Source organism: Mytilus galloprovincialis, chromosome 6 (genome assembly GCF_965363235.1).
Source record: "Mytilus galloprovincialis chromosome 6, xbMytGall1.hap1.1, whole genome shotgun sequence".
In the NCBI taxonomy this organism is placed as follows: Eukaryota; Metazoa; Mollusca; class Bivalvia; order Mytilida; family Mytilidae; genus Mytilus; species Mytilus galloprovincialis.
In genome coordinates, this window is record NC_134843.1 from 59,548,048 (window position 1) to 59,567,433 (window position 19,386).

At 32.3% G+C, this 19,386-nt stretch overlaps 1 protein-coding gene across 1 annotated transcript; it reads right to left on the reverse strand.

Moving 5' to 3' along the window:
* Positions 1-16,189: 16,189 nt before the first annotated feature.
* LOC143078633 (uncharacterized) lies at positions 16,190-16,972 on the reverse strand. Its single transcript, XM_076253481.1, has 2 exons — positions 16,354-16,972; positions 16,190-16,322 (listed from the first exon to the last, which is right to left on the reverse strand). The coding sequence occupies exons 1-2, from the start codon at positions 16,935-16,937 to the stop codon at positions 16,190-16,192; spliced, it is 717 nt and encodes a 238-aa protein (XP_076109596.1). The 5' UTR covers positions 16,938-16,972.
* Between the last annotated feature and the right edge of the window lie 2,414 nt (positions 16,973-19,386).

Below are 19,386 nucleotides of genomic sequence, written 5' to 3' on the forward strand. Positions count from 1 at the left end.
GAGGACACGAATGACGTCATCAGCATTCCGGAACAAAGGGAGATAATCATGTTGCACTTTCCCCGATGAACCACGAAGTTACCGGTTTTATAGGTATTACGAGGACACACATACGACTACCAATATTTTTTTTAGTATTTATTTTAACCAATTTATTAAAATATGAAACAAAAAAAGTTTTTCAAAAACCTTTGCATTTCACCTTTAAGCTATAAGTATCTATACTATTAAACGAGAAGACCTCATTTTGTGTGTCGCTTCTCTTCCTTCCACAATAAATCAATCATCATGCCTCTGTGTTATATAGGTAACATGCATAGTCGCGTTTGTCATCCATTCTTATGATTATTCAGATTGAGTTATTTTGGGAGAAAAACGACAAAAAAGCAGTCCGGATATGATTCCGTCATCAGATTGAATTTTAGTCATAGATAAGACTTCCGGTTTAAAACATGCGCAAATACAACCAATCGTATGATAGATAACACAATTGAAAAATAAACAAGCCAATCAGAGCGTTCTCAATATCATGGTGTTTAGATCGCAAGAACCACAACTATTATACCTCCTTATAGAGGACAATTATTTTTCGCGTTTATCTCCATGTAAACTACGATTATACTACTTCAATATGACTACTGTTTTCTTTGAAATGTTAACGTTTACTATCTAAGGGGTCATACCAGTTGCATATATATATTAAAATAAGTAAAACATGTGACACAAGTACAACCAATCGTATGATAGATAACAAAAATGAAAAATAAATAAGCCATTCAGAGCGTTCTCCATATCATGGTGTTTAGATCGCAAGAATCACAACTATTATACCTCCTTAGAGAGGACAATTATTTTTCGCGTTTCATATCATGGTGTTTAGATCGCAAGAACCACAATTATTATACCTCCTTAGAGAGGAGGATTATTTTCGACGTTTATCTACATGTAGACTACGATTATACTACTTTAATATATAGAGACTCTCTGTATTCTGTCAGGTACTTTCTATGTTAGTATAAAAAGTCCCTGATTCTGTCTACTGTTTTCTTTGAAATGTTCACTATTTAAGGGGTCATACCACTTGCATATATATTAATAAGTAAAACATGCTCAACTTCATCTAAAACTACCTCGACCAAAAACTTTAACCTGAAGCGGGACAGACGGACGGACGGACGGACGACCGAACGAACAAACGAACGCACGGATGCACATACTAGAAAACATAATACCCATAGATGGGCATAAAAATTTATGGTTGAAAGGAAAAATAGTGACTTGGCAAAAATGAAAGTAAGGTAGAGATAAGAGGGAGGCAGGAACTTTTTTGGGGCGTCGGGATCGGGTGTTTTTAAGCTCGGGATTTGGGGATTGATACTTACGGAATCCGGGAATATATTTTCGATTTCGGGATTTCGGGATATGAACATGATGAATTTCTTTAAATTCTGCATCTCGGGATTTAATGGATTTCATGATTTTAAGCCCGGGATTTCGGGATCAGGACCCCTCCGACCACCCCTCAAATTAGCCTAAGTCGGTCTTAGTCATTTATACATGATTCATATCCTGCCATTGGTATGTTAATAAGGCTCTCAAAAGAAAAGGCACTGATGGATTGTCCTAGAAGCATATTTTATTAGACTAATAATGGTCTATATATAAGCAGTTACATTTATTTCATGTTTGAAACTTTGAATCAAATATTTAATTGATTTGACTTTTACCAAAAGAAGCATTGTAGCAAAGGAGAAGAATAATTGTGGTCTGAGGCCAGAAACACGAAAATATTGAATTTAACAGAAAGGAAACAAATATCGGACTTTGGAAAAAGGGAGAGGGCTTTTGATACCTTTAATGAAATTCTCCATACATAATATCTTTTACAAAAAATCACCCTACAACAGTTCACAAGCTGTACAGTTGGGTGCAGACCAAGCATTACATGTAGACGGGCCGAAAAAGTTAACGCGGCGTTTACTCGCGTGCACTTCATGTAAACGCCGCGTTAACTGTGCGTTAACTTCGAAATTGCAGTAGACATTAAAGGTAAACGGGCGTTTACTTTCGCGTTTACCTCTGCGTTAACGCAAAAACGGCGCGTCTTCTAATTTTGTAAAGAGTAAACGGGCGTTTACTTTCCCGTTTACCTCCGCGTTAACGTGGGAAAATGCGCGTCTTCTATTTTCGTAATAAGTAAACGCGCGTTTACTGTTTGTAGTAAACGCCCGTTAACGCAGATTGTCATTGTAACCTGGAAACACTGACCTAAAATATGAAATGCTAAGGAACATCAAAATTAATTGACCAACTGATCATTTCTGCTTGACATATTGACGATTAAAGTTATTTAAAAATGTCACACATTTGTATTCAATTGAACACTAATTATAGTAAATTTCTTGTTCTTCCCAAATAATAGTTTAAGTATGTTTATTCAAATACATGTAATTTAATCCTCACCAAAATCAAACAGTTTTCTCATCTTAGACAGACTGACTCGTAAAACAAAATTATTTGATATCATTAACCAAAACTGACAATATTTACCTCTTAACAAGTTATCTTATTCTATATAGAAGTAATTCAGTTATATTTTTATGCCATAATTGACCATATAATATAATTCACAGCAATTTTTGTACCAGCCTGACGGCCATGACCTCTTTTTATTTAAAATATTGAATAGTAAACAAAATTCAGTAGTTTTCATAAATCAGACTAACTCGTAATATATAATTATTTGTTCGCAACAAACCAAAACTGACCATATAAGCAATTTTTTATGTAAATGGGTTATATTTTGATATAAAGATTGATTGTATAATAAAAAAGGAAGCAATATTTTAATATTATGACATAAAAATTTTGTTTGCATCAATTTAGAATGACAGCATGTCCTTTTTTATTCAAAATATTGAATCCAAACAAAATTCAATAGTTTTCTTACCTTAGTCTGACTCATATAATAAAATTATTTGTCCGCAACACTCAAAACTGACCATATAAGCATTTCATTATGTAAATCTATATAGCTGCATAGTAAATGAGTTATATTTTCATGTAATAATTAATTGTATAATGAAAAAGATAGCAGTATTTGAATACTATGACTAAAATTTTTTACTCGTATCCATTTAGAGTGTTAGCATGTCTTTTTTTTGTTCAATATATTGAATCGCAAACAAATTTCAGTAGTTTTCATACCTCAGACTGACTCGTATTATAAAATTATTTGTCTGCAACACTCAAAACTGACCATATAGACATTTTATTATGTAAATCTATATAGCTGCATAGTAAATGAGTTATATTTTCATGTAAGGATTGATTGTATAATAAGAAAGGTACTAATATTTGAATACTATGACTAAAAAGTTTTGTTTGCATCAATTTAGAGTGCCAGCATGTCGTTTTTGTATTCAAAATATTGAATCATAAACAAAATTCAATAGTTTTCATATCTCAGACTGACTCATACAATAAAATTATTTGTCCGCAACAACCAAAACTGACCATATAAGCATTTTATTATGTAAATCTATATAGCCTCATAGTAAATGAGTTATATTTTCATGTAAGGATTGATTGTATAATGAAAAAGGTAGCAATATTTGAATATTATGACTAAAAAATTTTGTTTGCATCAATTTAGAGTGCCAGCTTGTCCTTTTTGTATTCAAAATATTGAATTGTAAACAAAATTCAATAGTTTTCATATCTCAGACTGACTCATATAATAAAATTATTTGTCTGCAACAACCAAAACTGACCATTTAAGCATTTTATTATGTAAATCTATATAGCCTCATAGTAAATGAGTGATATTTTTATGTAAGGATTGATTGTATAATAAAATAGGTAGCAATATTTGAATATTATGACTAAAAAATTTGGTTCGCATCAATTTAGAGTGCCAGCATGTCCTTTTTTTTATTCAAAATATTGAATTGTAAACAAAATTCAGTAGTTTTCATACCTCAGACTGACTCATATAATAATATTATTTGTCTGCAACAACCAAAAATGACCATTTAAGCATTCTAGTATGTAAATCTATATAGCCGCATAGTAAATGAGTTATATTTTTATGTAGGGATTGATTGTATAAGAAAATAGGTAGCAATATTTGAATATTATGACTAAAAAATTTTGTTCGCATCAATTTAGAGTGCCAGCATGTCCTTTTTTATTCAAAATATTGAATTGTAAACAAAATTCAGTAGTTTTCATACCTCAGACTGACTCATATAATAAAATTATTTGTCCACAACAACCAAAACTGACCATATAAGTATTTCATTATGTAAATCTATATAGCCTCATAGTAAATGAGTTATATTTTTATGTAAGGTTTGATTGTATAATAAAATAGGTAGCAATATTTAAATATTATGACTAAAAAATTTTGTTCGCATCAATTTAAAGTGCCAGCATGTCCTTTTTTTATTCAAAATATTCAATCGTAAATAAAATTCAGTAGTTTTCATACCTCAGACTGACTCATATAATAAAATTATTTGTCCGCAACAACCAAAACTGACCATTTAAGCATTCTAGTATGTAAATCTATATAGCCGCATAGTAAATGAGTTATATTTTCATGTAAGGATTGATTGTATAAGAAAATAGGTGGCAATATTTGAATATTATGACTAAAAAATTTTGTTCGCATCAATTTAGAGTGCCAGCATGTCCTTTTTTTATTCAAAATATTGAATCGTAAACAAAATTCAGTAGTTTTCATACCTCAGACTGACTTGTTTTATAAAATTATTTGTCCGCAACAACCAAAACTGACCATATAAGCATTTTATTATGTAAATCTATATAGCTGCATAGTAAATGAGTTATATTTTCATGTAAGGATTGATTGTATAAGAAAATAGGTAGCAATATTTCAATATTATGACTAAAAAAAATTTTTCGCATCAATTTAGAGTGCCAGCATGTCTTTTTTTATTCAAAATATTGAATCGTAAACAAAATTCAGTAGTTTTCATACCTCAGACTGACTCATATAATACAATTATTTGTCCGCAACAACCAAAACTGACCATATAAGCATTCTATTATGTAAATCTATATAGCAGCATAGTAAATGAGTTATATTTTCATGTAAGGATTGATTGTATAATAAAATAGGTAGCAATATTTGAATATTATGACTAAAAAATGTTTTTTGCATCAATTTAATTAGAGTCCTTTTTTTATTCAAAATATTGAATATTGAAACAAATTTCACTAGTTTTCTAACCTCAGACTGACTCGAATTATTACCAAAACAGACCATATTAGCACTATATATAGCTGCATAGTAAATAAGTTATATATCCATGTAAAGATAGCAATATTTGAACATTTAAATTGACGAGATGGTACAAATGTACATACTTATATCACGCTTTATTGATATCCCTTTCAATACACTGTACAATTTACGTTTTTTTTTTTATCATTTGTCAAAACAGAATTTTATCATGTTAATCCAAGACAAACAAGGTGAATTTCGATTAAAAATAATGTATTAAATACACCGAGTTATAGTTAGGAATTCGAAGAGACAATTATAAATGGGGAACGAAACAACGTAAACAATGATGTTTATATCCCATCATATAGAAATATTCTCCCGATGTCTCGGATAACCTTTCTTTCCGTATCGATGTTTGCACATGTAACTTTTGAAAGGAAAATATAGAAAATATGCCAATCAGTAAAGTTAATGGACTTAATGAAAGTGATTTTGTGTAATTTAATATTTCGAATTAAAAGAGTTTTTGAATTGTTCTGGTTTGAAACACATATACATACGTAAAATATTAAGACTAAAGGTCGTTTTTATAAAATAAATGTGCAAATGAACTTGAAGTTTATTTGTAAATTTACCCAATCAGTTAACGCGAAAAGTAAACGCCCGTTTACTTTTAAATGTACGTGAAAATAAATTTGAAGAATTTTGAAGTAAACGCCCGTTTACTTTTAAGTGCACGTAAAAATAAATTTGAAGAATTTTGAAGTAAACGCCCGTTTACTACTGACTAAACGGACACATAGTAAACGCCCGTTTACTAGGGTAGACATTAGAAATTTCCATTTCGACCACGTTAACGTAATTATAGTAAACGTGCGTTTACTAGTAAACGGGAGATTTGAAGTTAACTAACGAAATATGTGCACGCGGCGTTAACTTGCGTTTACTTTATGTAATGCTTGGTTTGCACCCAACTGTATATGTACGCGATTCCGCGGGTGTGTTCTAGTATGATTTAAAAATCTATATTTTTTTTTTTGCCACGGTAGAATTGTAAGTTTGCGTACATTACTATTTTATTATATAAAGTAAAAATTTGGTAGTAAATAGTTTTTATCAAGTACAAATATGAAATAGTCAAGAATATTTGTTACATTGTATATTTTTATAATTAGAATCCGAGTATTTATGTTCATATTTTGTTTTTAAGACTCCATGTAATGTGTAATTATATAGGACACATGATTGTGTGATGTTTATTTGATGTGCCGTTAACCTTACTAGTACAACTCACTCCATAAGTGGTAAGATTATTTATTTATAGTTTGGCATTGTTTATATTGTATTGTAAACATGACTTACCTCCCGTTAGTTTGGAGCTTTTAAGGAATCAATAATATTGACATCATAAGTCTTTATAATTATTATATTTGCAACTTTATGATTGTTGTATGATATCATGTAGCTAATTAGCATAAGTATTATATTTAAAAAAAAAAAGTTTTTTTTAATCAATGCAGATATCAAAAGTAAAATCACAAAAATACTGAACTTAGAGGAAAATCAAATCGGAATGTCCGTAATCTACGATGATCAAATGTATAATATACCGTTTGTAAGGTAAACCAGTAGTGAATACATACACACAGAAACACAAAATTCTCATAAAATACATTCCTATACAGTTATAATAAAGGTCAATCTTTTATAAAAGTATACGTGACACCCGATGTATATTTCAATGTTTGTAAACATTGAACAGTTTTTACTTGCAATACGTTTTACTTGCAGTTGAATTAAAACTATTTAAATGTATTATTTACTATTATATTTCTGTATCTAATAATATGTGATATTTCGTTAAAGTATATATATTTATGTTATATGAAATCGCTTGTTATTTATATACTGTGGATTCGTTTATTTTCGTGGGTACCAATTTTCGTGATTTGAAGAAAACTTACATATTCGTGGATATTTAATTTCGAGGTTTTGGTAAAGTCTGTATACATTCCTTTAGAAAATTTGTAATTCGTTGAACATTTAAATTCGTGGTCCCCCTGTACCCACGAAATCCATTAAGATTGGTATCCAACGAATATTAATGTATCCACAGTATGTTGTGTTGTTATTTCAGACTTGTTTTTATACACTGGTACAACAAAGCATCATAACCTTTAGCTCTCGTTAGTTGTTATTCTAAGTATTGGAAATCACCTACTACAAATGGCTCGCACGAAGGGACATGTTACCACGCCATGAATGACCAACACTACAATACCTACGACACCTATGATCCAGAGTACTATCAACCACGAAGAAAACGTTGTCGTCACCAAGGTCGCAACAGACAACGTCCATACTGGGACCAAATAGAAGCTGAATACCAACCTCCTCCCACCTCGACTGATGAATCTTAACCATCCAGAGAACCTGTTATGTGCTATAGATGTGGACAACCAGGCCACTATGCCTTTGTCTGTAGGGTTAGACTTGATCACAGTAGAAAAGCTTGTAATTTTCAGCAGATGAACACTGAAGCTAAGATGTATCAAAAACAACAGTCATCAGGTGATGCAGAAGAATAACTTGGAAGCCCTAACGAAGTTGCAGTAGTCATCAATGGACTTCAAGCATCAGCACTACCAGATACTGGTTCTACAATGAGTACAGTTAGCCAGTCATTCCATCGACAATACCTTGCTGACAGTTCTATCAAGACACTCAACCAGTTACTTAACATCGAGTGTGCAGATGGCCAGAACATGCCATACCTTGTTTACATCTCAGCAGATTTACAATTAGCAGGTACCCTCAGCAATGCTTGCTGTTAGTCGTCCCAGACAGTGCCTACATCCAGCTAGTACCACTTCTCCTAGGAACCAACGTTTTGACAGCAGCTATGACTGATGTAAAGCAACGATATGGATCACGCTTTCTACAAACAGCAGATCTACATACACCATGGTATATTACGTTTAGATGTCTCCTACTTAGAGATAAGGAACTACAGAAGAGATGCAACAGATTTGTCATCATCAAGAGTGCTGAAAGAAAGACAATCCGTATACCACCTAACAAAGATGTCGTTTTACAGAAATACATGGACCATGAACCACCATATCATCCAGTTTATGGACTCTTACAGTCAACTGATAGAGCAGCACTACCATATAACTTAGATATAATTCCATCGTTAGTATCGTATCAGTATCAAAACAACGGCATCATACCAGTACATATCAGCAATGTAACTACCAGAACAGTGACAGTTTCGCCAAACGCCATCCTTTGCGAAATTCAGCCTGTTTCAGTAACCGACATTGATGTTCCAGACACCTATGAACAAGATACATGGAATGAATCTTCATTTCCAGACACATTTACTGATGATCTACTATGTAAAGCTTGAGAACTACTTCGTCAATTCAGAGATGTATTCAGCACTTCAGATACTGACATAGGCTACATTACCATTATTACCGCCGTATAGAATAGCATAGAATAGAACTGATAGATAAAACATCATTCAAACAACGACACTGGCGTATTCCACCTGCTTTATTGGACGAATTTAGAACTCATCTTCAACAACTTTTAACTGCTGGGATCATTCGTCGTCCACATTCGCCTTGGTCATCGAATGTTGTATTGTTAAGAAAGAAAGACAACAAGCTCAGAATGTGTGTGGACTATAGACATTTGAACCAGCTGACAATAAAAGACTCATATGCTCTTCCTAGAAGTGAAGAAATTCTTGATGCCTTATGAGGAACAACTTCTATACAGTAATAGACATGAAGAGTGGTTATCACCATGTGGATGTTGAAGAGTCACAAAAGGCTAGAACAGCGTTTACAGTCGGCCCATTTGGTTTTTAAGGGTTCAACAGACTTCCGTTTGGCCTCGTAAACAGTCCAGCAACTTCCCAACGTCTCGTGGAACATATACTGGGAGATCTTCACCTAGATATATGCTCTACTATTCTTTCTACAGTTGAAGATGGGCTTCATAAATATTGTGATGAGATACATTCTACCAGTGGTGTTAACCAGATGTGGATTCTCAAAAATTCGAAAGATCTACTGCTTAATCTTCGATCACAATATTTGCAATTTTTCTGCAACATAAAGACTTTAGATTTTTCTACGCTTTACACTACTATTCCCCATGCTCAGTTGGAAGATCGACTTCTCATTAAACAGAGCTTTTTTCTATAAAAATGGGAATCGTAGATACAAATTTTGTTTTGGGTTACAATAATTCATATTTTGTGAAGAACCACACTGAATCTACCAGAAAATATACTGAAGATGGTATTATCAAAATGCTGGACTTTTTGATCGACAATATATTTGTTGAGTTTGGAGGATTCATATTTCAACAAACAGTCAGTACTCCAATGGGTACTGATTGTGCACCCCTACTAGCCGATTTGTTTTTGTTTTCGTATAAAGCAGAGTTCATTCAAAACCTTCTAAAAGACAAACAGAAAAAGCATCTTGCGAAATTCTTTAATTTTACTTTCCGATATATTGATGAGGTCCTATCATTGAATACCCCATATTTCAGCCAATACTTGCATCTCTGATATTCCAGTAAACTTGAAATTAAAGATACTACTGATACTAGAAGGGCAGCTTCTTGCCTTTATTTTTGTATCAATATTTACACAGATGGACGACTTCACGCGAAACTCTTTGGGATAAACGGGACGATTTCAACTTCCCAATTCTCAATTTCCAACTTCTCATCAGTAACATACCCTCTGTCCTATCGTATGTGTTTACATATCTCAATTGATACGTTATTCTCGTGCATGTTCACACTTTACGGACATCATATACATGAGTTAAAACTTATTTTCGTACGAATAAAATATTTTATCAGTAAAATGAATTTCATTTGTCAAAACGTTTGCAAACTTTCAATCCAGGTGTTGCTCATCGAAGTCCGCGTTCATGTTTCAATTAAATACATAATATGTATCCAATATGGTAAAATAAAAATCAATTTTAAACTCTACGATGTCCGAGTAAACACAGAGAATTTAGAAAAATAACACTTTTACGATTCTTCCAACAAAACAAAAGTATATATCTTTTTCGCCGCTAAAAAATTATTTCTATTTATAAAAGGACAAGGATAAATATACTATGCAATTTATTCCTCAGGATAATAAGTTTGATTAATTGACTTAAATCAATAATTGATCAAATTGAACTTTGAAAAAGTTACTTTAATATACATGTATCTTTTCGTATCCTTTAATTTTAGGTTATAAAATCCAAAAAGCTAAATAAAATTAATTGTATTATTGAATTCAGATTCTTTATTTCTTATCAAACCAAGTTAAAGGTACAAAGAAAGATATTTTTACATATAATAACATACAGATTTTGCGCATGACAGGTTTGCACAAAACGAGCAACAAGAATGAGAGATTGGTGATCAACCTGGAGAACATACTTCTATATTGATACTTCTAATTAATTTACACAATTTTTTCAAAACAAGAATATTTTTTTAAATAATTAAAGTGCCGAATTTCAAACATTTACTCGGCTTACATAGTAAGAAATTTCAATTAAAAAAAGCTCTTCTACTTTCTGTAAGAGCTGTACAGTTTAGAATATAGTGAAATACATCACCTATCTCTTGAGAGTTACAAAGTACACAGTACCTGTCCTGTCTAATAATTCTACGCCATCTACCGGTTTCTATAGGTAACCGATAATTTCAAGTTCTAAACATACATAACGTAATGTTATCTTTATAAAAGGTAATGAGTCTAGATATTCTTCAAATTCAAAGTTTTCTTTAAACAGTTTTTAACATAATGCTTTTGGAAAAATTTTCATTTCTGATTTCCAAGTTTGCTGATATTGGTAAAAAAAATCTGTTTAATGCTCAACTTTAACCATTTTGGATTAAAACTATAGTTACTCTGATTTAACCACATATTTGAAAATGATACAATACGGTGTTCCACATATACTGACAAAAGATAAGCGCCTAGTTCTCAATAGAGATTTCCAATAAAATGACATACGTACCTAACTCGACGTACGCACGTAACGGGACCGATTATTGCTAACCAAATAATTTTGTTAAATGCGTTTCTAAAGTCTTAACTAAGTACTCCTAAACAATGAAACCCATTCAAAAGAAATTTTATCAATAACAAATATTTCTAAGATGATGAAAAACGAAATAAATAATGATTCTTAAATATAACGTGATTATTGAGATACCCGCCTTAACTTCAGTGTCATAAGACCACGTATATATACGTATATTTACCTATCATACGATTCATTTGAGTTGTCTTTCATTGTTTTGACCATGACTTTGTTTTTCCGATATAGTTTGAAAAATTGAATAATTTTATTATTTGATATTTGTATTGCTTGTGTTTGTCGTTATCAGATTGGTGTGCCTTCTTATTTTTCGTTTTTTCAATGTTTTATAATATTTAATTTCCGTAGGTATTTATTATTATTTAGATAGATTTTTTTACCAATTTCAGAAAAAAATAACTCAAAGTGTTAATCAGAATGTGACTCTGATGACTGGGATTGCACCATACTTTATTAAGCATCATTTCAAACGTTCTGGTTATTTAATCTCCTTAATTTACAATCTCTGATTTTTTTTTCAATAGGGAAAACGTACGTCAACTGGTTGTGTATATTTATAAAAAAAAAAGTTAATACAGGTCTTGTACTTCTTTAAATTTTAATAGTTGACATACACTTTTCTTTCAAATGAAAGTCAACGAACATTAGAAAAAAAAGAATATTGTAATTGATAATAATGTATGTAAATAAATTTGTACACCAATTAGATATATAGATTGTAATTTTGAATGTATACTTGATTACCTACTGATGACTAATTTTCTGCATATAAACATTGACCACTACATGGATAGTAAACTATCAATTTATAGAAATTGTGTTCTAATTCGCCAAGCTTAACCGAACATAAATCATTTAGTCAATAAAACTCAACACATGTATATTATAGGAATGAGCTCTCCTTGTGAGTATCACACTTTAAACCTTTATTTTTTCTTCAAACATCAAACCATTTCATATATTCATATTTCAATATTCATTCAAACGTCCATCTGCATCTAATAACTCATCCAAGAAAATCACAAAAGTTTCCTCAATACAACAAAAATCCGTATCGGGACTCCATCCCACTAAAAATCAAAATCAACAACAATCTGCAAAATACAATAAATACATTATTATTACAATTTATCTTGTCACATCATTAAACTGTCAAAATCTATCCAAAGGGTGGGGTGGGGTGGGGGATATGTATAACGAAACGGAGGTATGCTACTCTGAAAGGCAGAACGTCGAATAACTAGTTATAAAAATATCTATTATTTATAATGAGATTCTGCACGGGAATCACGATCCTACCCTCGTACAAACGGGTAGGATACCTGCATTGCGACATACAATAGCCAATCAAATCATACAATAACAAACCAGGTATGCAACCATGTGCTCATCAACACGTGTTGAACATAAACAAACACAGACATGTGCTTCCGATACTATTAATAAATATATTTATTTTCTAATTCTCCAAGCTAAACCGAACATAAATTATTTAGTCAATAAAACTCAACACATGTATACTATAGGAATGAGCTCTCCTTGTGAGTAGCACACTTTCGAAAAGACAAAGTAGATAATAAAAAACGGTATGAAAATTACAAGCTAAGATTCTTAGTAACGAGCAGTTTTTTTCAGAAATGTGTTCACGCACATATCCGTCTTTTGCTGTATCTGAAGACCATCTACCGTGTTTCTTAAATATTCTATCTTGAATACCAGCAGCAGCGGCAGCTGCTCTTAAACTATGCAAACCAAATTTTGATTTGTCTAATCCCAAAGATTCTAAAGCCTCTAACAGTATTTCTCTGGCTCTTGTATAAGACAAAGACGTATGAACCCTTAGCACGTACGTGTTAGTCTTTTTACGATATACAACTGATCTAAATATGAATTCTAAAGAATCGTTTTTAATGTTCGCTTGGTTCAAGTATGTCTCTAACATTTGAACTGGACAGGTTACCGAATATGTTTTGGAAATACAAACATGAGTTCCTGCTCTTTGTTGGTCCATTTTGCTTTTTTCGATGAATAAAGACATATATAATGAATGAAATGAAACGTCTGACCTTTTTAAATTAACTAATTCTGAAAATCTTAAAAATCCTGCATAGCTAACGAGACACATACATGCTATTCTTCCATGGTTTAAAGTACTATTTGTATTGCCATATTTCAAAACCAGTTGATTAAGAATATGAGGAGTTATTGGTTCCTTCTTGTTTACAATGTGATGACCGATTGACCTTTCAAAGTTGTGTACCTTCTTTTACGGAAGTACATAGAAAGGAATCACAAGGATTTACACATCCAGCTAATTTGTGTGTCCATTGAATGGCATAATATGCTTCATCTATCTTTGCAAAAGAGTTATAATTTTTTCGTAAGTGAATCAAATATAATGAGACATTATAATCTGATGCCGGTAAAGGCTTTATATTAAATAAATTACACCCTTTACAAAAGCTATTAAATGCATACCTGTATTTCTTTCTAGTATTATCAGCTCTAGAATTTAAACAATAATCTGGAAGACATTTTGCAAGTTTGCTAAGAGTACTAAAAACATCTGCAAAACGTATAAATAAAATAAACAAAAAATAACATTATATTTTTTTTATTTTTTTTTATATATATATACATAATTTTATATCTCGTGTACATCGTACTAGTCACTAGACCTTGCTATATCAACATATATAGCCGTGTCAGAACCAAACTTGTTACAATGCAAATTTCCCATATTGTAAACAGTTAACAATATGTACATAAATTCGAACATCATTAAGTCGCATTCATCTTAATTGCCAGTATATCAGACTTAAAATGCTTGGTACCAAAAATGGAGTTTTTATTCTGTCCTTGAATAAATATATTTTGACCTAATGAAAAATCAAGAACTTCTATAACGTAAGGTTGAAATTCCAATCTTCTATAAAAAATCAAAGACCAAAATGTCGATGATGGCCATTTTGGAACGATCAATGTTCCCTCAGCTCTACAGAGAATGAAGTGTTTAATGCTTTTAGCCATTAAACTTATCGGAGGAACAATCGAATTATTTTCCAAAGTCCAATTTTGAGCGAAAGCGTCAATAGCAGTGCTTCCTGGATTCCAAAATTTTGAGTTGAACCTTTTCAATTTTGTATTATGAAAATTAGCAAATCTATCTATTGTGTAAGGACCCCAAATTTCATTCATGAAAGTAAAAAACTGAAACGAGGTTTGCCAGTCATCAATATCAACCATTTTAGATATGAAATCAGCTTTGAAATTTTCACACCGAGGTATCCAAGTAGGACACAACGTGATACCCGACCTTGTACATATTCTAAAAATATCATAAGCTAAATGTTGTAAATGTAACTTTGTGCTGCCTTTATTGATTATATTTACACAATTTTGGTTGTCTGTATGCCATTTAACTATTTTACATTTCAGATCGGGTTCAAACGAATTCAACGATAATTGAATAGCCCTGAGTTCACGCCAAGTGGAACTCAATTTTTTCTCACTTTCATTCAACATACAATGAAAAATCTTTTCATTCGATTCAACAGTATATGCACCTAAAGCTATATTACTTGCATCTGAATATACCATAATTCTCGGTAAAGAATCATTCAATAAACGCTTCTCATTAAGCGCCAACAAATTTTCCTGCCAAAATTTCAATTCAGCTAATACACATTTTTCATATACTAAATATAGTTTTGAATCCCACGTTTTTCTGTTTTCTATCGCGAAATATATATGCCCCGTCATTAAATTTGTGACGTTACCCATAACTGGTGACATTGATATAACTCTTCCGGCAAATTGAGCCAGCATACGTGCGTTCAAATTTGAAAATGATTTTTGTATAGTATCAAGAGAATTTTTAGTGTCATTAATTCTGCGCTCTGGCACCTTTAAAGTAAAATCTTTTGAATCCCAAATCAACCCTAACCATTCTAAACACTGAACTGGTTCAAAAATTGATTTTTCTTCATTGACAATAAATCCAGCCAGTTTAAGTGATGACTTTACAAATTCAGAAGTATCTTTACAATTTTGATAACCTTCATCCATGCCTAATCCATCGTCCAGATAAAGAACAATATTAACACCATTTTCTCGCCAATACTTTACCATTGGTCTCAAATATTTAGTGAATATATGGGGGCGCTACTTTAACCAAAAGCTAGTACAGAAAAGCAGTAGAACTTGTTATTCCAGGGAAAACCTAGATATGTTTGTTGTTCTTTACAGATGTTCAAATGAAAATATCCTGATTTAAAATCAAACTTATTAATTAGAAAATGATCTTTTTGGAAGAATTCAATTGCAATTTTCCAATCTTCAAATTTTACCTTGTTTTTCAAAACATAGAAATTCAATTCACTTAAATCTAAAATCAAACGCTTTTTACCATTCTTTTGTGTAGCAGCACTGAGAGGATTGACCACGAATGGTTGAAATGGTACTTCTAGAATACAGCCATTGCTAATTAGCTCGGTTACCGCTTCATTTACAAACACACTATTTTTTAAGGCAGATTTATTATTCCGAAATTTCATTGGAGGGAGTTGTTTCATAAATGGAATTATATAACCCTTTTCAATGGTGTCCAACACAAATTTGTTGGCCCCAAAGTGTTTCCTGAACACTATACGTTTAAATAAGCTTGATTTTACTCCTTTAGCGATTTTTTGAAAAATCTATATTATCAAAATATTTAACATGTTGAAAGAGAACATTAATATGACCAAATAACATTAAATTTTTAACAAAAGTAATATACTCATCTTGTATTTTTTCACTTTGACAAGGTTCCAAAGGTTGGTTTGTTTGTAGCTTTTGGGCAGTTCCTCTTGAAGTGACCAGTTTGATGACACTCGTCACAGGTGTCGTATGGGGTCGCCTCGCTGCGACGAAACCTCGGAAAGGGCTGCTGGGTACGCGTTGTAAATCTGATAATAACTGTTACTAGTATCAGTAGAGTTGGCAGGTCTAGAAACAGTGGCGGACGGCTTTGAGTACGGTTTTCCACGGATTTTCTTTTCTTTGATTGTCTTGAGGGCCCTGCTTTCTGCTTGCCGCAAACGTTTTTCATCTTCTGAGTCTGATGTCAGGTCATCACTTTCGTATTTTCGGACTGTGGACCAGCCTGCTGGCGACTTGTTGGCAATCCGAATCAATTTATTCCTCCTGTTGATTTTTAGAATAAGGCCCGATATCAAATTGGTGCTTACGGAATCTTCCGCGGATGTACGTTTCTGAAGTTTCTGCAATTCGGAAACAAAATCTGAGTTGAAGGAATATTGAATCTGATTCCCCTCACCCTTAAGCTTAACGGACACTTCCTTCTTGAGCTTCTTAGCTAGGGAGTCGTTCCCGGAGACTAACTCGTTCTTCAGAGAAGAAATCTTACTATCAGAATAAGAAGTAAAAAGTTCGAAAGTTTGATCACTTATCTGTGGTACAGAACTAGACTTGGCACCTGAACGTACTGGTGGCTCGTGCAAAAGCAAAGTAGCCTCGTCGTCTGAGTGGTTTTCGGTCATTATATGTTTAACGAAACGGAGGTATGCTACTCTGAAAGACAGAACGTCGAATAACTAGTTATAAAAACATCTATTATTTATAATGAGATTCTGCACGAGAATCACGATCATACCCTCGTACAAACGGGTAGGATACCTGCATTGCGACATACAATAGCCAATCAAATCGTACAATAACAAACCAGGTATGCAACCATGTGCTCATCAACACGTGTTGAACATAAACAAACACAGACATGTGCTTCCGATACTATTAATAAATATATATAGTTATTGGCTAAAAAAATTCCTGTCCCTTAGTATCTCTGATTAAAAGTGGATGAGAATGCCAATTTACATAGTTGTTACATGTTTGAGACAACTATGATGTCACTCCAGTCTTTACGGTAATTTTCTTTTACTGTTACTTATCCAATTAGAAGTAGATTCTAAAGCCATCACATATATTGATTGCGTTAGCGAAAATTTTTGTCTCGCTTTGGAGGTATGTATATAAAAGTGACAACTATGCGACAAGATCACCAGTGAAGGTGTTACACGACTGAAAAAAAACATTTTATATTCATAATTATATACTTGTATATGGGATTGACTAGTAGCAGGATAGCCTCTAATACGGGTTCAATCTTTTTGTTGGACCCCCTGATCTATGACTTTAAGACTGTATTTTTCGGCTTCTCCACAAAGCATGATGCATAAGCGAGTAGGAGCAGGTATTGGTTTACTCGTAGAAAGACAAGTGTCATTTTAGTGGTTACGCTCTCTTGTTACCTAGCATATGAAATTGCGACTCTAAGTGTTGGGCATGTATAAAAAGATATATGCATTTATCAAAATTTATAAAAAGGTGTATCAAATGATCATGTCACAATTAAAATAGTGAATCGTGAGACAGAAACGAAGCATAAAACAGGAATTTATAGTATTTCCAAATAAACTCCATGTACCGATCTGAAAGTATCCACAGCTGCTGAACACTATCTTAAAAACAACTACAACTAACAAATAAAGAATAATTATCCAGTTTATAATATTGATCAATTATGTTGTACTGTTACACCGTTGTCCTAGTGTGGATGTGCTTGTCCCAAGTCAGGAGTCTGTAATTTAGTGCTTATCGTTTGTTGTTGTGTTTTCCTTATTTTTTTAACATTAATTTGGCAGTTAGTTTTCTCGTTTTAGTTGTTTTACATTTGTCATTTTGTGGCATCGTATAGCTGACTTTGCGGTTAGAACTTTGCTCATTGTTGAAGGCGGTATGGTAACCTATTGCTGTTAATTTATGTGTCATTTGGTCTCATGTGAAGATGTTATCTCATTGGCAATCATACTACACCTTGTTTGGTACATAGCACAAATAACGTATAAAATATTCAAAGACAGTCGAGAAAAGCAAGACCTTTTGTCATTTCAAAAGCACAGAGTGTCTGTAGGTAACCTATTGCTGTTAATTTATGTGTCATTTGGTCTCATGTGAAGATGTTATCTCATTGGCAATCATACTACACCTTGTTTGGTACATAGCACAAATAACGTATAAAATATTCAAAGACAGTCGAGAAAAGCAAGACCTTTTGTCATTTCAAAAGCACAGAGTGTCTGTAGGACCATTTGTGGTCATAACTGTATAGCAGATTATATGTAGTTTTCATGTGTCCATTAGATTACACGTCAGTATCACATTTCTGTGTTCAGTGAGCTACTTAATCATCGGGAAAAAAACAATTCAGTATGTAGTCTTAAACTTTTAAATCTCATGCGAGATGCCTAATGTTCAGACATTGTTGTTTTCAAAAAGTATTTACCAAAGTCAAACGACAATCATTCAGGTTTTTTTTCGTGCAATACAATTTGTGATTATGGACGGATCCAAGATATTTGAAAGAGGATGTAGTTCCCGATAATTGAATTTATACTGACGAGCGGAGCGATGCAAAAATAATTTGGACGATTATACGCTAAAAATTTGTATAGATATTGTGGAAAACATGAGATTTTTAAAATTATTAAAGCGATCAATGGGGGGAATGCCCTCTACCCCTGTATCATCGAATGCACGTTTAGGTATATATGGACAAAAATCTCGTCCCATACATTAGTATAAATAAAAACGAAAAAGACTATATGATAAATATATCAATGATATGAACTTCTGCCCACATCAAATAATTTCTATAAAAAATTTTAGTCGAGTACACCTTTTACATTTGGATGTGTTGGAATCTACTTTAAACGTTAAAACTTGTAAAAACAATAAAAAGGCAACCTTCTCGCTTCGGAATTCATTATTCTAATATTTTAATACTAAATTTTGTCTTGGTACTTTTTAAAATTCATAATTTGAGAAGAACTACAATATGGGTCAAGTGAAATGACAAGAAATGATGGGCGTATTTGATTACAAGTTGCTAACTTACTTATTCCATTATAATATGTGTATCAATAAAGT

Coding starts and splice junctions, on each gene's coding strand:
- LOC143078633 (XM_076253481.1), bottom strand. CDS start 16,937: ATGACCGAAAACCACTCAGACGACGAGGCTACTTTGCTTTTGCACGAG. Junction 16,323..16,353: donor TCTACTGATACTAGTAACAG/TTATTATCAGAT, acceptor GCGTACCCAGCA/GCCCTTTCCGAGGTTTCGTC.